Raw genomic sequence first — 19,560 nt, 5'->3', positions numbered from 1 at the left:
TTCGAGAATGTGTCACCTAGCAAAGAAGAATCCTTAACCTCGAACCCAGTGCCTCCACTCGTGATGTATCTTCTCTGGTCAGATTGTTGAGGCGATCACTACCTAATCACTCTGGAGGAACCCCTCTTCCATCTACGGTCAAAGACTCCAGAAAATATCGCATCCCGTTAGCTCTGCGAAATCAAGCTGGAGATCGCTTGGTCAGTACCGAGTTCGGGGACGATTTGGGAATCCCAAGCGCTGTAGTCTTTTTCAATATATATTTATTAATGATCAAGGCCAAGTGCGTTACAGTACCTTCACCACAAGTCTGTTGATGTTCCTCTCCTCCTGATTGCAGAGATGTGATCCCGTCTGCCGTGTCTTGAAATTCAAGCGAAGTCGAAGATCCAGAGCAGATAGGGAGATTTACCCCACCTGATCTAACAAAGATGAAACGATCATGCGTATATCGTCGCCAAGGAGATGAGTCCAATGAAGACAGGGGAAGTGATCAAACAAGGGTTTCAACATCTAGCTTTGATCGACACTCGCTGACCCTGGACCTGGAATGGATCCGATCCGATCAGCGATGTTGCCGCAGTTGCCGCATGGCGGATCAAACAGTGAGGTATATGCATGAGTGATCAGTCTGCTAGAGAGCTCGGTCATTGATGCAGACTGGAAGAGATTCTTGCATCTGCATCTATTAACGTATATACAGTATCGCAGTCTTCGAGACCAGACCAGACCAGAGCACAGAGCCAAGAGCCGACCGATGCACAGGGTCAGATTGGGATCCTTTCAGTCTAATAGACCGCCCTACTCTTGTCCCCACTCACAACAGACCTAGATTAGGGCGCATACAGATCAACAGAATGTTGTGGATCCCTCTGTCTGGACCAAATATGAGTACAGTACATACATTCCGTGAAGGTCGAGAGAAGGAGTAAGCTTAATTTTAGAGTTTATCGAACCTGATTCACCTTTCACATTTCTCAGTTGCAGTTGTACGCTATGCCAATCTGTTTCGTATCCCATGTGATACCATTCAAAGAGGTGAGGATATGAATGTATTTAGATGAAATGGAGTGATCGCTAAAACCCTTTGCATTACATTGATCTTTCTTCCTCTAACTTTATAACTTAGTCAGTCGATTGGTCTATACTACATCCATCTCAATCAGAGGATTATTGACCTTCGATCCAACATCCTCATTCCACCACTTCTACTCTGCTGGCTGAGCTGTCAAGAAGATCTCACTCAAGTCATATTGTGGGAATAATTCTCCCACATTTGTTCCCCTCTCAAGACACACTCACCTCTCGACACGATAAGCGATAAACGATTGATAAATAGGTACTCCAAGCCAGACTCGGTTCATACTGTACGATGCATGATAGAGCTGGAGTAGTGGTATTGCTCAATGGATATCCAGGAGTAGGTAAATCGAGTGTTGCAAAAGAGTTGCTGTGAGTATTCTCATTTCTTCAGTGAACGGAAGTTGTGTGCTGTGTGGATCTACTAAACTGACTAGTTCGCCACATGGATCGAAATAGGAGGATCCTCCCAAATGCGAAATTATTGGAGTATCACTCGATGAGAGCCGTGATAGATCCATTGATAGATAAAGAGAAAGATACGGACAGATGGATGGAGATGAGGAAGGCTTTGGTGAGTTGGAAGGAACCAATCGGTTATCGTATCTTCCGGAGTTGGTTTTTGGTGATTGTGTTGCTCCTGCTTGAATGGATAGACACAATCCCTTCTCCTGTAAATGTACAGTCCGACCGAGTAGACGCTGATCAGATATGTTAAAATAATAGTTACAAACCCTCTTGTCCACACTCGGTTCCATTCCACCTTCCTCCCCTTCCTCCCAACCACCAATCTACATCCTTACTTCCCATCTGTGCGCCACACCGAGAAGGTTATCTGTCCTCCATTCTCATCTGTCTTCATTACCCCTCATTCACATATTACTGAACTGTCCGACAGAAGAGAACCTTCGTAGGCTGGGTAGTCCCTCTAGAAAGGGTCTCTCGGAGATTGATCCAAATACCAATCCCAGTCGTAATGGGGGTGTGGGATTCAGTACAAAAGGATATACAGGTAAGAAGATAACGGATGAATCTACCTTATACGAACTTCGAATGGAAGAAGAACTAGGTCGATTTTACGCCTACAATTCCAATGGACTTAAATCTACTGGGGGTGGAGGAGGGGGAATCGAAGAGTTGAAAAGAAAAGGTCTGTTAGGTGAATATGAAGTGAATACAGAAAGTCTGGAGGTTAACCAAACTGCTATGTTGGTGTCGGAATATATCATCGAAGCTTGTAGAGAGTTGGGTTGGTATATCAGGTTGAACCCACAAAAGAAGTGATCAAGGATCGGGAGCGGTAGAGTATCTTGTGTGTGGTGAAAGATAATTTCAATATCGATATCAATCTTGAATCCCTGGTATATACATGAGTCAGGTGAAGTCACTGAATTGGTGTGTACTCCTGCATGTCAACAGATATGATCAATGCTATATGTACACTGTATATACATAGATCTACTATCAACATCTACAGTGTCCCAATCGATCATGATTATCATTCGTCACGTACATACACTCAAGCCAAAAGTCCAGTCTTCAATCTCCAACCTATGAAAGAGGTTTTCTTCCCATACGATCGAATTTCGACTTCTTGATCTTATTCCTATTCAATGTCCCCAGCTGTCCAGCCTTATACGGATTATCACCTCCCGCACTTCTAAACGAACTCTTCCCCATCCGTCTTAAAGCTTTCTTCTCTTTCTTACTCAATTTCTTTCCTGCTCCTCTGTACGATGGAATCGTACCATTCGAGTTCGAGTTGGAATTTGAGTATGGAGTTCTCGAATTCAGACTGTCCTCATCGTCATTGTCGTCGACATCCGGTCTAGGGTTATGCGGTCGCGAAATGGGAGACTTCGTTCCGTAAAATTGTCCAGGTGGGATAGGTTTAGGTTGGTGGATGATCTTCGAAGAACTCGTGGGTGTATTAGGTGTATGCGTAGGTGTCGTCATTTTTGATGGGGATTGTGTATTTTTAGGTGTCATCAAAGAACCGAATTTCTTGGAAGAAGAAATTGGTAATTCTGGTGGTAGATCAAGATCTATTTCTAATTCATCTTGATTCTGTTGCGAAGGAGATAATATACCATTTCTCGCTTCAGGTGGCGTACCTTTCCGTATCGACATTGGTCGTACTGGACCTATCAATCCATTGACGCTTCTCTTGGGTTTTAGAATATTGACATTATCATCCCCTTCGTCCGACCTCTGTCTCTTATCACCTATCTTGGCACTGGCAGGTGAAGATGGATGACCGTTCGCTATTGATTTTCTGGCTGATGATAGAGGGGTAGCGGTCGGGGTCGGTACGTGATCATCAGATACTCTGATGTAGCTTAGTAAGTAAGCAGTTCGGTCATTGAGGACCTCTCCACGCTTCGCAGGTGAAACATCATTATCGTCTGCATGGAACCATTGTCCATGGGGTCCTCTGACATAAGATGTGTAATGCCCAAAACGAAGTTCCACGCCTCGATGACAGGTTACTCCAAATAAGCAGTATTTGGTTCCCCCAGCCTACAAAGATGGGAGTCAGCATGTCTTACTGATCATGAGGACTCGACCAGGGCGAGGTGACTTACTTTAGGATCAACCATATAAGGTGCTATGTCCAGATATTCTTCATAGTCTATATGTCCATTATACTTGTTCGCTCTAGCTCGTCCACTGTAGGAATGATAATCTACGCTGAACCGTTTTAAGTGGAGAGTAAGAATGGGAGGAGCTTCCTGTATCTTGAAAGATTTGGTCGCATTGGCCTTGGCTTTGCAACTGTAGGCGAGATCATCAGTAAGGTATCTTTCGAAATACAGGCAGATAACCAAGATAATGAACTCACTTATCGCAATGATACTTGTTATCACCTTCCAACTTGTCCTCCCTCGTGAACCCATTCATCATATTCTTTATACTCTTTGAGCCTGATCTATTGACGTCTAACGACAGGTCGAGAAACCAATCGAAGGTATCTGAGGGTTTCTGACACCTCGAACAAATCACCCGGGAACGTACTCTGCCTCCCCACACTTTGTAGACCCATGTGGAATGTTTGATCTTCTCGGGAAGGTCTCTGATTATGTGATTTGGATATCAGTATGGAGGTTCGAAGTGACATGAAAGAGGATTTGGTATAGTAATGTGTAGTAAGTCAGATCACTCACTTCTTCGTTCCGGCCAGAGCAGTCAGCTGAAGAGCATCAGTAACGAATCGGAAGAATTCGTGCGTATCTTCCTGCTTATTCCTGCTGAAACCTTTTTTGATATCTGCGTTTTTAACAATCACGAAAATCAGCATGGACTCCAGCATCCGCCTACTGGATGATTCAAGAGCGAGAGGAATTTGGATATATATCAAGAAAGGGGAAAGTGGCGTATTCTAATGATATGAACGATACTCACCTTTCAGATGAGAGTGTACCTGCGGAGCATAGTATGACCTTCCACCCCAATGCGATCCACTTGCCATATCCCTTAATTGACATAGCATGCAGAACCGATGTTGTGATGCTCGTAAACCTGTTGAAGTGGGAAGAAAGCAGATTAGCATGATTTCCTCCTTCTCTAATTTCAATTTATGCCCAAGTTGGCAATTAATTAAATGATTTCAATCCACTCACACTTCCCCTCCTCATGTTCCAGAGCTATCCTCAATACCGGCGGAGTATGTAACAAAACCTGCAACGTCGCATTGGCGTAACATGCCATCGAGGGATTATGTAACCCCGCTGCTGGCTTTTTCACTGATAATATTGATTCGGGCCATGTCAATTCGATGGGTCGCTTGTATAGATCATCGGGAATTATAAGTGGTTGGTAAGTGGAAGGTTTCTTTTGCAGTGGAGAGGTAGTTGATGAGGAAGGTTGTTGGGTAGTTTCAGGTGTAGGTAATTGTATTTGTGAATTGCCATTGGGCAATTTAGCTGTACCATTCGATACGCGTTTATCTTTATCCTCTTTCTTCTGGTCATCTTCATCTTCGTTATCGCTCTGATTCCTACTTTCCAAATTATCTTCTTCCACCAATTCTCCTTCTTCTTTCTCCTGCTGGGAGGATTTACTAAACCCGTTAACCAGCTGTTTAGACAACGACGAGAAGCGTGGTGGTGGACTTGGTGGACCAGGTTGAACGACTTTCATCTTATTATGCAAATTAACATTCTGTCGATGTATGCCTTTACTGAATTCTATTGGATTGTTCAGCATGGATGATAGTAAGGTGTTGTTGTCCAAGGAAGATGGAATGATAGGTAGGGAAACGGCTGTCATCGTCATCTGTGAGCCGAGGTGAATTTCCTTTTCTCTTCCTCTACGTTTTCTTAGATCCTCTTGCTTGAGATAGTAGGTGTGAGGGTATCTCGAGATGTCTCAGCGGACTGTAGGTATGGGTTTTCGAGTCTTGAGTCTCGTATGAGCAAGAACGATGCTTTGGTAGAATCGACGCGAGAAAGTCCAAAAAATTGATTGTACAACCCAAAATCAAATTAAATGAGAAAATGATTCCGTTGGAAACCAAAGTATGGCGTAAGATATCATCCATACGAGTACCTATCTATGTATCGTGCGTTGATCATGGAATATGCATATGAGCAATGCGAGGATTGAGAATGACAATATGCATCAAGGCTCTAAACAGTATCGCTTCTTCTATTTCACCTTCTGACAAATCACAATTCCTCTTTGATCTTGTCTTCTTCCTCACTCTTCACACTCCCGCCAACATCTTGCTCATCGGGCCAGCACAAAGCGGGTGTGGTCACTTTATATCTGTATTCACATTTCTCAGGCTCAGAGATCGATAGTAGAGCGTTCTGAGTACCACATGATAAGTCGACGGAAACGGATCGGAGAGGTCCATTCCAACATCGGGCGCTGCAATGGCATAAATCATAACGTATTAGCATGATCTCATCTATAGACTGTGTGAAGACCATGGGCCTCATAAGACGAAGAGAGGTGAATGATAACGCAAGGCATGGCGAGGTAGGGACAAGGATATCACAAAACTCACCCGTTCTTGTAGAGTTGCTTGGTATAGTACTCGAAGCTACCTTGCTCAGCAGCTGTATTCCATTCTGAGAAAGTACTATAAACCAAATCCCATTGTCAGCACGTATGGACTTGCATGATGACGTGGGAAGACTAGATTGAATGAACATTCCACTCACCCCATATGATTCGTAGCACCATCTTTATTACTTTTCTGAGTAGCTTTACCGAAGAAACACAACTCGTATGTGTAGCTATTGTTGCATAGCGAACATGTCCATTAGCCGGGAGCGCAATTGAAAGCTCCTATTACTCACTCTCCAGAGACCTTATCAACGCAAACGCCATCCAATTTCTTCCACTCTGCTTGTGGTCCATACTCCTTATCCATCTTCTCTAGGGTATTTTCGGTGTCCGAAACTGCATTCTTCAGCTTGTTTAGTTCATTCGATAATCCACGGTGTTTATCACGCGCTGCAGCTACATCTATATAGATGACATATATGATCAGTCTAGCCCTCATGTAATATGGCAGGAGCAACTCACGTGGACCTTCAGCTATACTAGTCTTCGAAGCTTTCTTCTTCCCTATCAAACCCAACCTGATCATCCATTCGATTGCCGTATCCCTTACAGATTCCCAAGAATCATACAATGAATCAGGAATGTATTCATCGATCTTCCATAACAATCCACCCTCTTCCTCATCATCATCATTTCCGTCATCTTCTGGTCCACTCTGCCAAAGGAGACTTTCCAAATCTTTCCTCTCTAACTCATCCAATTCCCAATCCTTTATCTCCTCCTCTTCTTCCTTGTTCTCTTCGACGTGTGGTTTCTCCTCTTCCGACGGAGCAGCAGCCTTCCCTGTATATTCTTCATATCCTACTACAGCAGCTTTGACGGCCATATCTTGATAATTGGGATTATACCCTTTAGACAGTTCATCTAAGATAGAATGTAAGGTATCTAATTCATCTTGTAATCTTTGGGTTTTACTTCGGAGCCTGGTCAGAGTCAATCGATGGGTAAGGAGGGATTGATATAATGCTATGTATATATGTGAATGACACTAATCAGCTCAGTCATACTATACTACATTTTCGGACCAGAGCTTAGTTATCGTTGGTACTTACGCGACGTTTTCTTTTTCTCTAATTCTTCTTTACTCTTCGATTCCGTCTTTTCCAGAGCAACTGTCAAAAATTATCATATACAAGGTCAGATTACACTTGTGCGCTTCTTTGTAGTACAAGAAACCCACCTCTAGCTCTTTCAACTTCTTGTTCCTTCTCTCTCAGCTCTTTCTTCTTATTCTCCACTTCCGTCTCGAGCCTTTTCTTCTCCCCTTGTGCCCATTTGATATAGGTGCCTCTGATCTTGGCTCCCTGTTGCAATTAAACAGTCCTACTATCAGCATCATACCATACAGAGATACACGCTGACATTGGCATTTCAGACACTTACAGTTTTTCTAGTTTTACGTATCGCTTCTTCCTCGTCCCTATATTTCTTACCTATCTCAGCGCATTTGTCGGGACAAGCTCCTGTCGCCCATTCGTCCGAGCCATCACAGCATTCTGGGTCTGAGTATTGATGTATAGTAAATCAGCCATGAGCTATCAGATAGCAGTGGTTATGGAAGGTGAAAGCAAGGAGGATTTGAAGTATGCCTTAAAAGGTAAGGAGTAATATCGTGGAGAAGATATGACATACCGCAAATCCCATCGTTCACTCTACTACTCAATACCTGTCCAGGTATATGGCCCTCGTTCTTACACCAAAAGACACCATTACTACAAGCCGAAGTACCAGGTTCGTCTGATCCGTCGGGACAATCACAATAATCATCATTTATCGCTGAATACTTGATGATTTTGGATCCATCTAGACATTGGAATGTTCCTGCAGGATTAGGCTCATATTTATCATACACTACACAGATATATGCAGACGATCAGTTATATGCCTGACTTGCTATATTAGGAGATGGGGATACTCACGAGCTGGATTCAGACCACGGATTGAAGATGGAGTAATAGGTTTCTGTTCTGCCGACACGGGTGAAGCAGAGTATGCGAGAAGGGTTAGAAGGGAGAATAGAGCCACCGAAGGCATTTTGAGCGGTATGGCCACTGTACAGCTTGATCCGTGGTTTGCAGTCACTTGGAGTGCCTTTGTTGTCGTTATACTCGTGCTCACCACAGACGTGGATAGGGTTGGGAAGGGAGTGGATCAACCTCCACTGACCGTGCCACGCGTCAGTAAGTGTTAAATGGGGCTCGCAGATAAAGAGGCTGATCCGCTGTTCCCAGATCAAAACTTGCAGGTTACAAGCGTCGGTTGTAGCGCTTGTAGTTCGATTTGATCCCGAAATCAGGTGCGTATGACATGACATTCGGTTAAGGGATGTTCGGTACTTACCGGTGCATAGTAATAAGCATATAAGACAGCCAATCAGATGGGCCACATTAACAGCTGTGATCGACTTTTTCGAGTGTGAGTTGAGATATCAATCAATATATCAATTCAGATCCGGAGAGCTTCACAGCTGGTATCGCCATCTCATTCTCTCTGAATCGTATACATACTCAAATACCCATACTAGGCTCCACTCTCCCCTTCATTTTTCATCTTTTTCTCCTCCATATATCAAGCATAATGTCCTTACCCAAATCAACTTCGACTTTACCTCGTCTGATGAACTCCAGATCGGCTGTGTTCGCCATCACGCGTCCCCGACTTTCCCTTTCTACCCCAATCCCAACGACCTCGACCTCTTTACGCGCAGGAGGTGCAGGATGTATCACCCAATCTCGATCGATATCGACGACACGAAGGAGATATGCTACAGAAGCCAAGTTCGATCCGGACAGTGTGGAACGAGCGACGGACGAGGTGGACGTGTGCATCGTAGGAGGTGGACCAGCTGGATTGTCGGCTGCGATAAGGTTGAAGCAGCTCGAGCAGGAAAGAGGAGGAGATGAGCTGCGTGTGGTGGTCTTAGAGAAAGGGGGTGAAGTTGGTGGGTAACATTTAACTTCATCCTCATCGTTCTCCTTGGACAAGCTGACAATTATGCATTACCTATATAGGTGCACATATATTATCCGGAGCAGTTATAGAGACACGAGCGTTAGATGAACTCATACCCGACTGGAAAGAATTAGGAGCACCATTGAACCAACCTGCTTTAAGCGACAGTATGCGATTCCTCACTGAGAAATCATCCTTCCCCATGCCTCATCCACCTCAGATGAACAATAAAGGAAATTACATCGTCTCTTTATCCAGATTTACAGCTTGGCTAGGAGAACAGGCCGAAGCATTGGGTGTGGAAGTGTATCCTGGATTTGCTGGTGCCAAAGTGCTGTATACAGAAGATGGTAAAGGAGTTAAAGGGGTGGTCACAGGGGATGTAGGATTAGATAAAGATGGACAACCTAAAGATTCTTATGAACCAGGGATGGAATTTCATTCAAAAGTCACGCTCATAGCTGAAGGAGCCCATGGATCGCTATCTAAAGAGATCCAGAAAAAATTCGATTTGAGGAAAGGAAAAGACCCACAAACTTATGGATTAGGTATAAAAGAAGTTTGGAAAGTCAGAGATGAAGTTTACGAACCTGGAAAAGTCGTACATACCCTTGGATGGCCATTGGATTACAAGACATACGGTGGAAGTTGGTTATATCATATGGAAGATAATATGGTATCGTTAGGTTTGGTAGTGGGTTTAGACTATGAGAATCCTTATCTAAGTCCCTATAAGGAGTTCCAGGTGAGTGAAAGTCATTGCACTTATCTTGAAGTACGTTGTTTCGCAGAAGACTGATTTATGTCTCGTCTGGGATGATAGAGGATGAAACATCACCCCTTCTTCGCGAATATCCTTAAAGATGGCCAATGTATCGCTTACGGTGCAAGAGCATTGAACGAGGGTGGATATCAGTCAATACCCAAGTTGAATTTCCCAGGTGGTGCTTTGATCGGATGTTCAGCTGGGTTTTTGAACGTGCCAAAGGTATGTTCCATCAGCTCATGATGAACATCTTCTAAACACTCTCAGCTGATTATGTGATATGTGGTATGGCAGATCAAAGGCACACATAACGCTATGAAATCAGGAATGCTCGCTGCCGAGTCCGCCTTTGAGTCTATCACATCCTCGTCATCGTCATCTGAGGATGCAAGTGAGAGCGAAACTGCAGAGCCGATCGATATGTCTGGATATGCCAAAGTTATGGAAAATTCATGGGTGTACAAAGAACTGAAGGAAGTTCGAAATTTAAGACCTTCTTTCCATAATCCATTGGGACTTTGGGGAGGTATGGCGTACTCTGGATTAGATAGTTTGATATTGAAAGGTAGAGTTCCTTGGACGTTTAGGAACAACTGGGAGGATTATGAGACTACCAAGAAGGCTAGGTGAGTATTCAATTTTGATTTCTTCACTCTTTGTCTGTTTCCCAACCAGTATAACCGACATAATCGTCTTTGTCTTTTCTTTTTGGTCGGTCTGTGCTCGTGCAACATGGAAGTATGCTAAATTTCTGTCACATAACCATAGTCAAGTCAAACCTATCGAATACCCTCAACCAGATGGAAAACTCTCTTTCGACATCCTGACCTCGGTTTCTCTTACTGGTACGAATCACGCTGAAAACCAACCTGTTCATCTGAGATTACCTGAAGAGCAAGGCGCGAGGGAAAGACATACCCAAGCTAACGTATCTGGTGAATACAACTACTACCGATAGAGATGATCGACGAAGCTGATACTTATGTTGATAGATTACGCTGGATTACTTGGGCGAGTTTGTCCTGCCGCTGTGTACGAGTATGCCGATGCTGAAGGCTCAGAGGTCGATGCGGAGGGTAAGAAGTTTGTGATCAATTCTCAGAATTGTATCCACGTGAGTAGATTCAACTTTCCGGCAAAGTGTTGAATGGTCTTGATGATACTTGATGCTAACTATCAATGGTTGGGTAGTGTAAAACTTGTTCTATCAAGACTCCTACTCAGGATATCAAGTGGACTGGTATGTTTCCACAACGTTTGATACTCGATAATATGTTCAATGCCGAGCTGACGTATCGCCGATGTGTTGTAGTTCCTGAAGGAGGTGGTGGACCCAAATATAGTGAGTGGGATAAACTATCAAAGTTTCGTCGCTGACAGTACTTGACATCGATATAGCTATCACATAAGCTTGCTGTGGATCATCAGTCCCTTTTCCTCTGTTTCTCCTTACTTTATATCAATCCCTCCCAGCATACCTCAACGTCCCAACCTTGCAACGTTTCAACATACCTCAACGTATAATTGGTTTCCCTTCAATATGATTAGCATTTCAACATTTGATACAGTATCAGTATGCATTTCACTATGACTTGTACTAGTCACTGATTCGTAATCACAGCTTGTGTATGTACTGTACTATGTGGTATACGGATGATCATACCTGTCACAACGGATGCTGTATCTTGATGTATGTGTAAGACACCTGTGTATGTCTACGTGTATCTGATTGATCAATTAATCTCGCTTATTGGAAAGGAAGTGGAACTCGATCGAAAGATATCCCTTTCAACTCGCTTACAATTCTGCATGTACAGTATGTGGCAGGGGCGAGAATTTCACTTTACCTATGGTATGAATGAACAGACCTTGACAAACAATCCGACAATCATTGATACTCCAATGTATGGTAAATCCAAGTGACGATCCACCTGATACACTACATATGGGTTGCCGATGACTTCAGGAGAGAAGAGGAGGGGCAACATGGAGTAACTGACTATTGATATTAAGGGGGATCGGCATCGCCTCTGTACTCCATCCTTTGTCCGGCAAACACTATATAACTCACGACATGCTATATTATCATCTTCTTCAATCGGGGTATGTGAGTGATCATGCACATATTCCTTTATTGTTCATCCTTTGTAAGTCGGTTAATCCGGGGTGTGTAACAGGTCCAAAGGAATCTTGTTCAGATGAAACGTTAGTTTTTGGTTGGATGATGTAACGTTAATGTTCCTTTGTAATGTTTGAAATTACAGGTAGAGTATACAATCATCACAAGAGAATACAGGTCCATCTTGCGGAGTTTCTCCCTAAGGGGTGTACATCCCTCCTTCAAGGAGGTATAGACGAATGAAAAGAACTTTATAGTATGGATCAACTTCCTTTATACAACACCGTAAAGAATGATCAGGATCAGGATCAGGATCAGGATCAAGTGATGTAAATGATCTGCGGTACATCCTACTTCATTCTGCTCTTGCTTTATCCTCTCACTCTCTTTTATCCTTCCGAACGCCACCGGATGATACAAAAGATCAACCATCAAACCATCACACTACTATTGATCCGGATCCACCATCATTGATCAACCATCACCAATCAACAAAATACTTTTAACTTCCTTTTCACAAAAAATCGACAAGCTTTCTTGATTTTCGATATTTGATTCTTTGAATTTCTACTTGTTTATTGGTTCAATCAAAATTCATAATTCTCAGACATTTGGCTTCAGTATTCTCGATCCATCTTCGATTTCGATCTATCTTCTTTCGGTTCACGTCTTGAATATTTGGAAAAGCCACTATCAACCTCGAGTACGAGCTTCACTTGGAACACCTAGATAGCGCAGACCAATTCTCGATAACGTCAATATCCTTTGTCTGAAGTCAAGACGAATCTTCGGCACAACCCTGTTATACTTTACGTATTTAGGTCAATAACGTCCTTTCATCCAACGAAGTCTTCCAAGCTTACAGGAGGACCCACGAGGATACGACGAAGATAGATTTTTACTGGTATATCCGCTCCAAAATAGCTCGGTGTCCTTGGTACTTTGTTTTAGTGGACGGTATCGATATCAACACCTGGGAGATCAACTCAACTCAACACACCAAGTCCAATTCGGTCGATCAAGGCAGATTGTATCGATTTAGACCCTCTGACAGCTGTATTGGTAGAACAGGGTCCTAGTATAATTTAATCGAGAAGATCGTGTTAGAAGGCAAATCAGTCACGACATCATCGTCTTCTCTTTCTGGTATACTGGAGGATTCTATTGGTACTCCGATCATACTTTGATTTCGAGGTCAAGTAATCTGGTGTTTGGGAAGATCGATAGGCAAGAATAGGTAAAACCTAAATTCGGTTTGAAACCAGTCAGCCAGCTACCCACCGTCCTCGGTTCGATCGACCATTCCGATCGCAGGCCACAATGATGTTCTCATCTTCTCGACCTATGGGTCATTATTCGGCCCCACAGGTGAAAATGGCCAGTATGAATTTGGCGAATGTACAGATGAATTTGGAGAGACAGAAGAGGTTGCCGGTGAATGCTGAGGCGTATCTGGATATACTGAATAGGTGAGTCATGGCTCCCTTTTGTATATCAATGATATTTGCTGACATATCTTCACGGTAGATTGTTAGAACCCCTGGCGATCGTACAGGGTCCAATGGGATTGAGAACGTGGTTGGCGGAAGTTCAGTATTTTATGGGATTGATGAAACAGCGTTCGTTCACTGGGAGGCCACTGTGAGTGACTGACAAATCCAAAGCATCAAAGTACATGTGTAGCTGATTGACTCTATGATTCACTGTAGAACGCCGAGAGAACGTCAGGTGTTGGTTTGGTACTCCGCCAGATGGAGGGAGCTGCGTGGTGGACCGGTGAGTATCTGTAGCGAGTCCATCGATTGTTGTCGGCAGTCTTGAATACTGATTGTGGAGATGTTGCTAGTGCGATATGGGACGTCCGGAAGCACAGATAGTAAGTTTCAACCTTTTATTTCTGCCTCGATGATTTAGCTAATCTGACCTGTTTCAACTAATCAGGTACTCATCGCCCTAGGTGAATTATCCCGATTCTAATTGCCAAATCCAGTCAACCCTCTCGAGCCGACCACCCATTACTTATCAAATACACCCTTCAGCAGCCAAGTTCCGCATAATTAAACCCCAGTAAAAAAATCCATAATATCCTATAGAATCGCATCGCATTGCATTGTTTAGCATAGCATCGGGCCGTGTCAATAACATTATCTCATCAAATTTGTCAGCTTGTACCAAAACTCGTATATAGGTCTAAAACATATACTTAGCATCTCTCGCGTATAGTCAGTAATATCCTCATCAGTAATATCATCTCCCACATAGCATAGTAACAGTATTTGGAGCACTTGCATCGCTGCATGGGATTTCTTGCATGTATTTATATATATGAACTTCCATAATCCGGCCCTTTGAATATTGCCACATCACGACGATGTTATCATTCCTCCACTTACACTTCTCTTCGATAACTTGATGCAACTCACTTTGATTGTCAATACGAGATGCCATCTCTTGACTTTCCCTATCTACTGTGAAAAGCATCACCTTGACTGATCCACACCCTCACCAGCCTACCGAAAGAGTGAAAAGGAACAGTCAAGATGCATTTACTCAACTTGACCCTTCAGGCTCCGTCAAATATAACGACAGCTGTCGTAGGTTCTTTCTCTGGTACGAAGGGACAGGAGATCTTGGCTGTTAGAGGTGGTACGAAGTTGGAGATCCTCAAGTTGAATACATCTACTGGACAGTGTAAGTCTCTCCTTGTTTTCCATAGTCTATTCTCGTGATGTGATTGTTTGGCGTGGAAGGCAGCATAGTCTTCTAATGCCCAAAGGAAATTCAGACCTGAGAAGCTGATGTTTTCGTTTCGATCTATGCTCCGTAGTGGATACGATATGCTCGACAGAGGTGAGTTCTAATCTCAACTGACTTCCACCCCATTGTTTTCAGCTGATGATGAGATCATGATCATTTGTAGGCATTCGGAACGGTCAGGAATGTTGTGGGATTCAGATTAGCGGGGATGACAAAAGGTGCGTCGGAAGATTCCTTGCACATTGGTTTACTTCCCCCTCATAAGGGGTAGATATGAAAGAGGATCGATCGAAGCTGATGTATACTTGAATGGACAGATTACATACTGGCATCATCCGATTCAGGTAGACTATCGATCCTCGAATTTGTAGTTGCACCCACACCACACTTTGAGAGTCTGTATCAGGAGGTGTATGGAAAATCAGGTAGTCGGTGGGTTTCAATCCTCACTGATCGTCAGCCGATCGTTCAGGATGTAGAGAAGCTGATCTGACTTGCGTGTAGACGTGTGGTGCCCGGACAATATCTAGCTGTAGATCCAAAGGGACGAAGTTGTCTGGTGGGAGCGTGAGTCGATATCTTTATTAAGCTTTGTCAATGGCAATCCTACAACTGACATGACTTTATGCACAGGATTGAGAAGTACGTATCGGCTTGAAATTGGAGTCTCTCTCCTTCGATGCATCATGCTTATAAAATTATCTGACAGGTCAAAACTCGTGTATGTGTTGAACCGAAACGCAGAAGGAAAACTGTTTCCCTCTTCGCCATTGGAAGCCCACAGAAATCATGCTTTAGTAACTCATATCGTTGGTGTGGATCAAGTGAGCTTCCACTAGCGGATTCAGGATAACGTGTAGCTGACAGAGTATTCGCAGGGTTATGATAATCCACTTTATGCTGCTTTGGAGATGGATTATTCGGAAAGTGACGAGGATCCTACAGGCGAAGCATATGAGAATGTGCAGAAGGTATGTCTTTCTTCAAAATCCTTCGATGATTCCCTGCTGATCCGATTATAACCAGTATTTGACATTCTACGAGTTGGATTTGGGTCTAAATCACGTAGTAAGGAAATGGAGTGAACCCACGGATAGAAGGGCAAACTTGCTCGTGCAAGGTAGGTCACATTCATGGTCAGGAGAAAAGCTCGAACGTCCGTGATAAGCTGACATCCGTATGCAGTACCCGGTGGTCAGAACGCCAACTCTGACAGGTTCGACGGTCCATCTGGTGTACTGGTCTGTACGGAAGATCATATAATCTGGAAACATATGGATGTGGAAGCGCACAGGATACCTATACCTAGACGAAGGAATCCATTAGCTCAAAGAGGAGAGAAGAGCAGGGGTTTGATCATTGTCTCGGCGGTCATGCACAAGATCAAGGTGAGCTGGCTGATCGGCATCACATTCTCGCAAAGAAGCTAATACCTTCTTCTCAGGGTGCATTCTTCTTCCTGCTACAATCGGAAGATGGCGATTTGTATAAGGTGTGGATAGAACATGAGGGAGAGGATGTTAAAGCCCTGAAAATCAAGTACTTTGACACTGTGCCAGTGGCAAACAGCTTGTGTATCTTGAAGAGTGGTTATCTATTCGTAGCAAGCGAGTTCAGCGATCAGTGAGTGAATGGATCATGGTCTTCTCCGCCAGCTACATACTGATACCGTGTTTAGAAACCTATATCAATTCCAAGCTTTAGGTGATGATGACGGTGAACAAGAATGGTCATCGACCGACTACCCAGATAACGGAAACATCGAAGGACCATTACCATATGCTTTCTTCAACCCTAGACCTCTACAGAATCTCCTCCAAGTCGACACCCTCTCCTCCCTCGATCCTATTACCGATGCCTCAGTTGTGAACCTCCTCGGACCAGGTTCCGACACACCTCAAATCTACGCTGCCTGTGGAAGAGGACCGAGAAGTACTTTCAGAACGCTCAAACATGGTTTAAATGTTTCAGTATTGGTTAGCTCGCCGTTACCAGGTGTGCCGACTAATGTGTGGACGCTGAAGTTGACTGATGAAGGTGAGCTGGCAAATGCAATTTCCAATTGAGGTCAGCTGACACAATCACTGCAATTCAGACGAATTCGATTCATACATTGTCCTTTCTTTCCCCAACGGTACTCTTGTTCTTTCGATCGGCGCGACAATCGAAGAAGTCAACGATACTGGATTCCTCTCTTCTGGTCCTACTCTTGCCGTTCAGCAATTAGGTGATTCAGGTTTGCTACAAGTTCACCCTTACGGTCTGCGACACATCAGAGGTGCCGATCGAGTGGATGAATGGCCAGCTCCACCTGGTCAGACGATCGTAGCTGCCACTACCAACAAGCGACAGGTGGTCATTGCGCTCAGTACAGCTGAATTGGTGTATTTCGAGCTTGATCCCGAAGGTTCGTTAAGTGAATATCAAGACAAGAAAGCTTTACCTGGCAATGCTACATGCCTGAGTATCGCCGATGTACCTGAGGGAAGGAGAAGAACACCTTTCTTGGTATGTAATACCGGTCCTGCTTTGAAGGGTTATGGAGTTTATAAGATTGCTGACAGTGACTCCCCAGGCTGTCGGATGTGACAATCAGACTGTTTCCGTCATCTCCCTGGAACCTGATAGTACCCTCACTACCCTTTCATTACAGGTGAGCTAGCCCTGAGTTTAAGCAATCTGCATAGCTGACAATATCGCAGGCACTGACGGCTCCTCCATCCTCTATCTGTCTGGCCGAGATCTTCGACACCTCCATCGATAAGAACCGAGCTACCATGTTCTTAAACATTGGTTTAGCCAATGGTGTATTACTGAGAACAGTGGTCGATCCAGTGGACGGATCACTGTCGGACACTCGATTACGATTCTTAGGTGCGAAACCACCCAAATTGGTTAGATCTACTGTACATGGTCAACCTTCGGTTATGGCATTCTCAAGTCGAACTTGGTTATTGTATACATACCAAGACATGTTACAGACTCAACCTTTGATCTACGATACTCTTGAATATGCTTGGAACCTTTCGGCTGCAATGTGTCCTGATGGGCTGATTGGTATCTCCGGTAATACTTTACGGTACGCCCACTCCTGGTCCCTAATTTTACGGAAAGTAGCTGATGATAGATTTGGCTTTTAGAATCTTCACGATACCTAAATTAGGTGAAAAGCTCAAACAAGATGTCCTACCCTTATCTTACACCCCACGTAAATTCGTCAGTCACCCATACAACACTGTATTCTACATGATCGAATCAGACCATCGCACGTATTCCACTCAAGCTATCGAGAGAATTGTCAAGGAAAAGGAAGCGAGTGGAAGTAGAGTTGATACTTCGCTACTTACTTTACCACCGAACGAATTTGGTAGACCGCGGGCGGGAGCCGGTCATTGGGCTTCGTTATTGAGGGTGTTGGATCCTTTGACAGTGAGTGGTCTAATCTCTATACCCGTTACGTGACATGACTATCAGATAAGTCAATCTGTCCGGAGGGAAATCAATGTTGACAGTCATTTCACAGAACGAATCTCTCGCAACATTTGACTTGGACGAGGATGAAGCCGCTTTCTCGATGACTATAGCGTACTTCGAACGAGGTGGTGGTGAACCGTTCCTTGTTGTCGGAACAGGTGTGAAGACAACTCTTGCTCCCAAAGGTTGTCAGGAAGGTTGGTTGAGAGTGTATGCAATCAAGGAGCAGGGGAGAGTACTGGAATTCATGCACAAGGTGAGTTCATCATGGCTACCAATCTGATGACCTGTCTGATGAGGACGTCTACTGACGACTTTTGACGATTAGACTAAAACCGATGATGTACCGCTATGTCTCGCCGCCTTCCAGGGTTTCTTACTTGCTGGTATCGGCAAATCGTTGAGGCTGTATGAGATGGGTAAGAAAGCCTTGTTACGGAAATGCGAGAACAATGTAAGTCAGCTTTTCGACAATACCCTTTTTAAGTCCTGCAAGCTGATCGGTACCTTTCACCACCTTTAGTCATTCCCAACTGGAGTAGCAACGATCAATGTTCAAGGTGCAAGAATAATAGTAGGAGATATCCAAGAATCGACATTCTATTGTGTATATCGATCGGTGCCCACTCGACAAATATTGGTATTTGCAGATGACACTCAGCCAAGATGGTTAACGTGTGTCACCGAGGTAGATTACGAAACGATAGTCTGCGGTGACAAGTTCGGAAACATATTCTTGAATCGATTGGATTCAAGGACATCCGAGACGGTCGATGATGATCCTACCGGAGCTACGATCTTACATGAAAAGTCGTTTTTGATGGGTGCAGCCCACAAAACTGAATTGATCGCTCATTACAATGTTGGAAGTATCGTTACATCCATAACGAAGATACCTCTAGTTGCTGGTGGAAGGGATGTTCTAGTGTATACGACTGTGTCAGGATCGGTCGGTGCTCTGATTCCTTTTGTCAGTATGGATGATGTCGAGTTCATGTCTACTTTAGAAATGGTAAGTATTCATCAGGTCAATAACGATTTATGGTGTTTAGGTCGAAGCTGATATCGTTGATTTTGATATTTGTAGCACATGAGATCCCAGAACGTTTCATTAGTAGGACGGGATCATTTAGCCTACAGGGGATATTATGTACCGGTGAAAGGAGTGATCGATGGGGATCTGTGTGAAAACTTCAACCTGTTGCCTTATAGTAAACAACAGGCTATCGCGGCTGATCTGGATGAGAGGAGTGTAGGTGATGTGTTGAAGAAATTGGAACAGATGAGAACGAGCAGTGCTTTCTAGTTTATCTCAGGGGGTGATGTATTGAGTATGTTT

The 19,560-nt window shown here is 43.9% G+C and overlaps 6 protein-coding genes and 1 non-coding gene across 7 annotated transcripts; 5 read left to right on the top strand and 2 right to left on the bottom strand.

Annotated features, from left to right (window-relative positions):
- The first annotated feature begins 133 nt into the window (after window positions 1-133).
- On the top strand, window positions 134-248 carry V865_004375. The gene has a single exon (XR_010725585.1). It is a non-coding gene; the product is annotated as a 5S ribosomal RNA (ribosomal RNA).
- Window positions 249-1,372: 1,124 nt separating this feature from the next.
- On the top strand, window positions 1,373-2,364 carry V865_004374 (uncharacterized protein; the record flags this gene model as incomplete). Its single annotated transcript, XM_066228155.1, has 3 exons — window positions 1,373-1,452; window positions 1,540-1,654; window positions 1,807-2,364. The coding sequence occupies 3 exons, from the start codon at window positions 1,373-1,375 to the stop codon at window positions 2,362-2,364; spliced, it is 753 nt and encodes a 250-aa protein (XP_066084252.1).
- Window positions 2,365-2,631: 267 nt separating this feature from the next.
- On the bottom strand, window positions 2,632-5,349 carry V865_004373 (uncharacterized protein; the record flags this gene model as incomplete). The annotated part of the gene is made up of 6 exons (XM_066228154.1): window positions 2,632-3,600; window positions 3,666-3,855; window positions 3,923-4,153; window positions 4,245-4,347; window positions 4,483-4,599; window positions 4,701-5,349. 6 exons carry the CDS (start codon window positions 5,347-5,349, stop codon window positions 2,632-2,634), a joined length of 2,259 nt encoding a protein of 752 aa, XP_066084251.1.
- A 398-nt stretch (window positions 5,350-5,747) lies between these two features.
- V865_004372 (uncharacterized protein) lies at window positions 5,748-8,187 on the bottom strand (the record flags this gene model as incomplete). The annotated part of the gene is made up of 10 exons (XM_066228153.1): window positions 5,748-5,952; window positions 6,092-6,166; window positions 6,249-6,323; window positions 6,387-6,555; window positions 6,616-7,119; window positions 7,206-7,265; window positions 7,334-7,457; window positions 7,537-7,655; window positions 7,786-8,004; window positions 8,073-8,187. 10 exons carry the CDS (start codon window positions 8,185-8,187, stop codon window positions 5,748-5,750), a joined length of 1,665 nt encoding a protein of 554 aa, XP_066084250.1.
- A 543-nt stretch (window positions 8,188-8,730) lies between these two features.
- Window positions 8,731-11,248, top strand: V865_004371 (uncharacterized protein; the record flags this gene model as incomplete). Its single annotated transcript, XM_066228152.1, has 8 exons — window positions 8,731-9,094; window positions 9,165-9,850; window positions 9,929-10,093; window positions 10,166-10,497; window positions 10,640-10,806; window positions 10,864-10,985; window positions 11,063-11,111; window positions 11,184-11,248. The coding sequence occupies 8 exons, from the start codon at window positions 8,731-8,733 to the stop codon at window positions 11,246-11,248; spliced, it is 1,950 nt and encodes a 649-aa protein (XP_066084249.1).
- Window positions 11,249-13,310: 2,062 nt separating this feature from the next.
- Window positions 13,311-13,967, top strand: V865_004370 (uncharacterized protein; the record flags this gene model as incomplete). Its single annotated transcript, XM_066228151.1, has 5 exons — window positions 13,311-13,459; window positions 13,518-13,631; window positions 13,700-13,766; window positions 13,837-13,866; window positions 13,932-13,967. 5 exons carry the CDS (start codon window positions 13,311-13,313, stop codon window positions 13,965-13,967), a joined length of 396 nt encoding a protein of 131 aa, XP_066084248.1.
- Window positions 13,968-14,530: 563 nt separating this feature from the next.
- V865_004369 (pre-mRNA-splicing factor RSE1) lies at window positions 14,531-19,527 on the top strand (the record flags this gene model as incomplete). Its single annotated transcript, XM_066228150.1, has 19 exons — window positions 14,531-14,681; window positions 14,818-14,840; window positions 14,911-14,965; window positions 15,065-15,179; window positions 15,252-15,314; window positions 15,457-15,571; window positions 15,626-15,718; window positions 15,774-15,867; window positions 15,933-16,135; window positions 16,192-16,370; window positions 16,426-16,784; window positions 16,843-17,255; window positions 17,323-17,400; window positions 17,450-17,826; window positions 17,888-18,176; window positions 18,271-18,477; window positions 18,550-18,675; window positions 18,745-19,233; window positions 19,309-19,527. 19 exons carry the CDS (start codon window positions 14,531-14,533, stop codon window positions 19,525-19,527), a joined length of 3,648 nt encoding a protein of 1,215 aa, XP_066084247.1.
- Between the last annotated feature and the right edge of the window lie 33 nt (window positions 19,528-19,560).

Source organism: Kwoniella europaea, chromosome 1 (genome assembly GCF_036810445.1).
Source record: "Kwoniella europaea PYCC6329 chromosome 1, complete sequence".
In the NCBI taxonomy this organism is placed as follows: domain Eukaryota; kingdom Fungi; phylum Basidiomycota; class Tremellomycetes; order Tremellales; family Cryptococcaceae; genus Kwoniella; species Kwoniella europaea.
The sequence above is the reverse complement of the archived record's forward strand: the minus strand, read 5'-3'. Positions and strand labels throughout refer to the sequence as shown.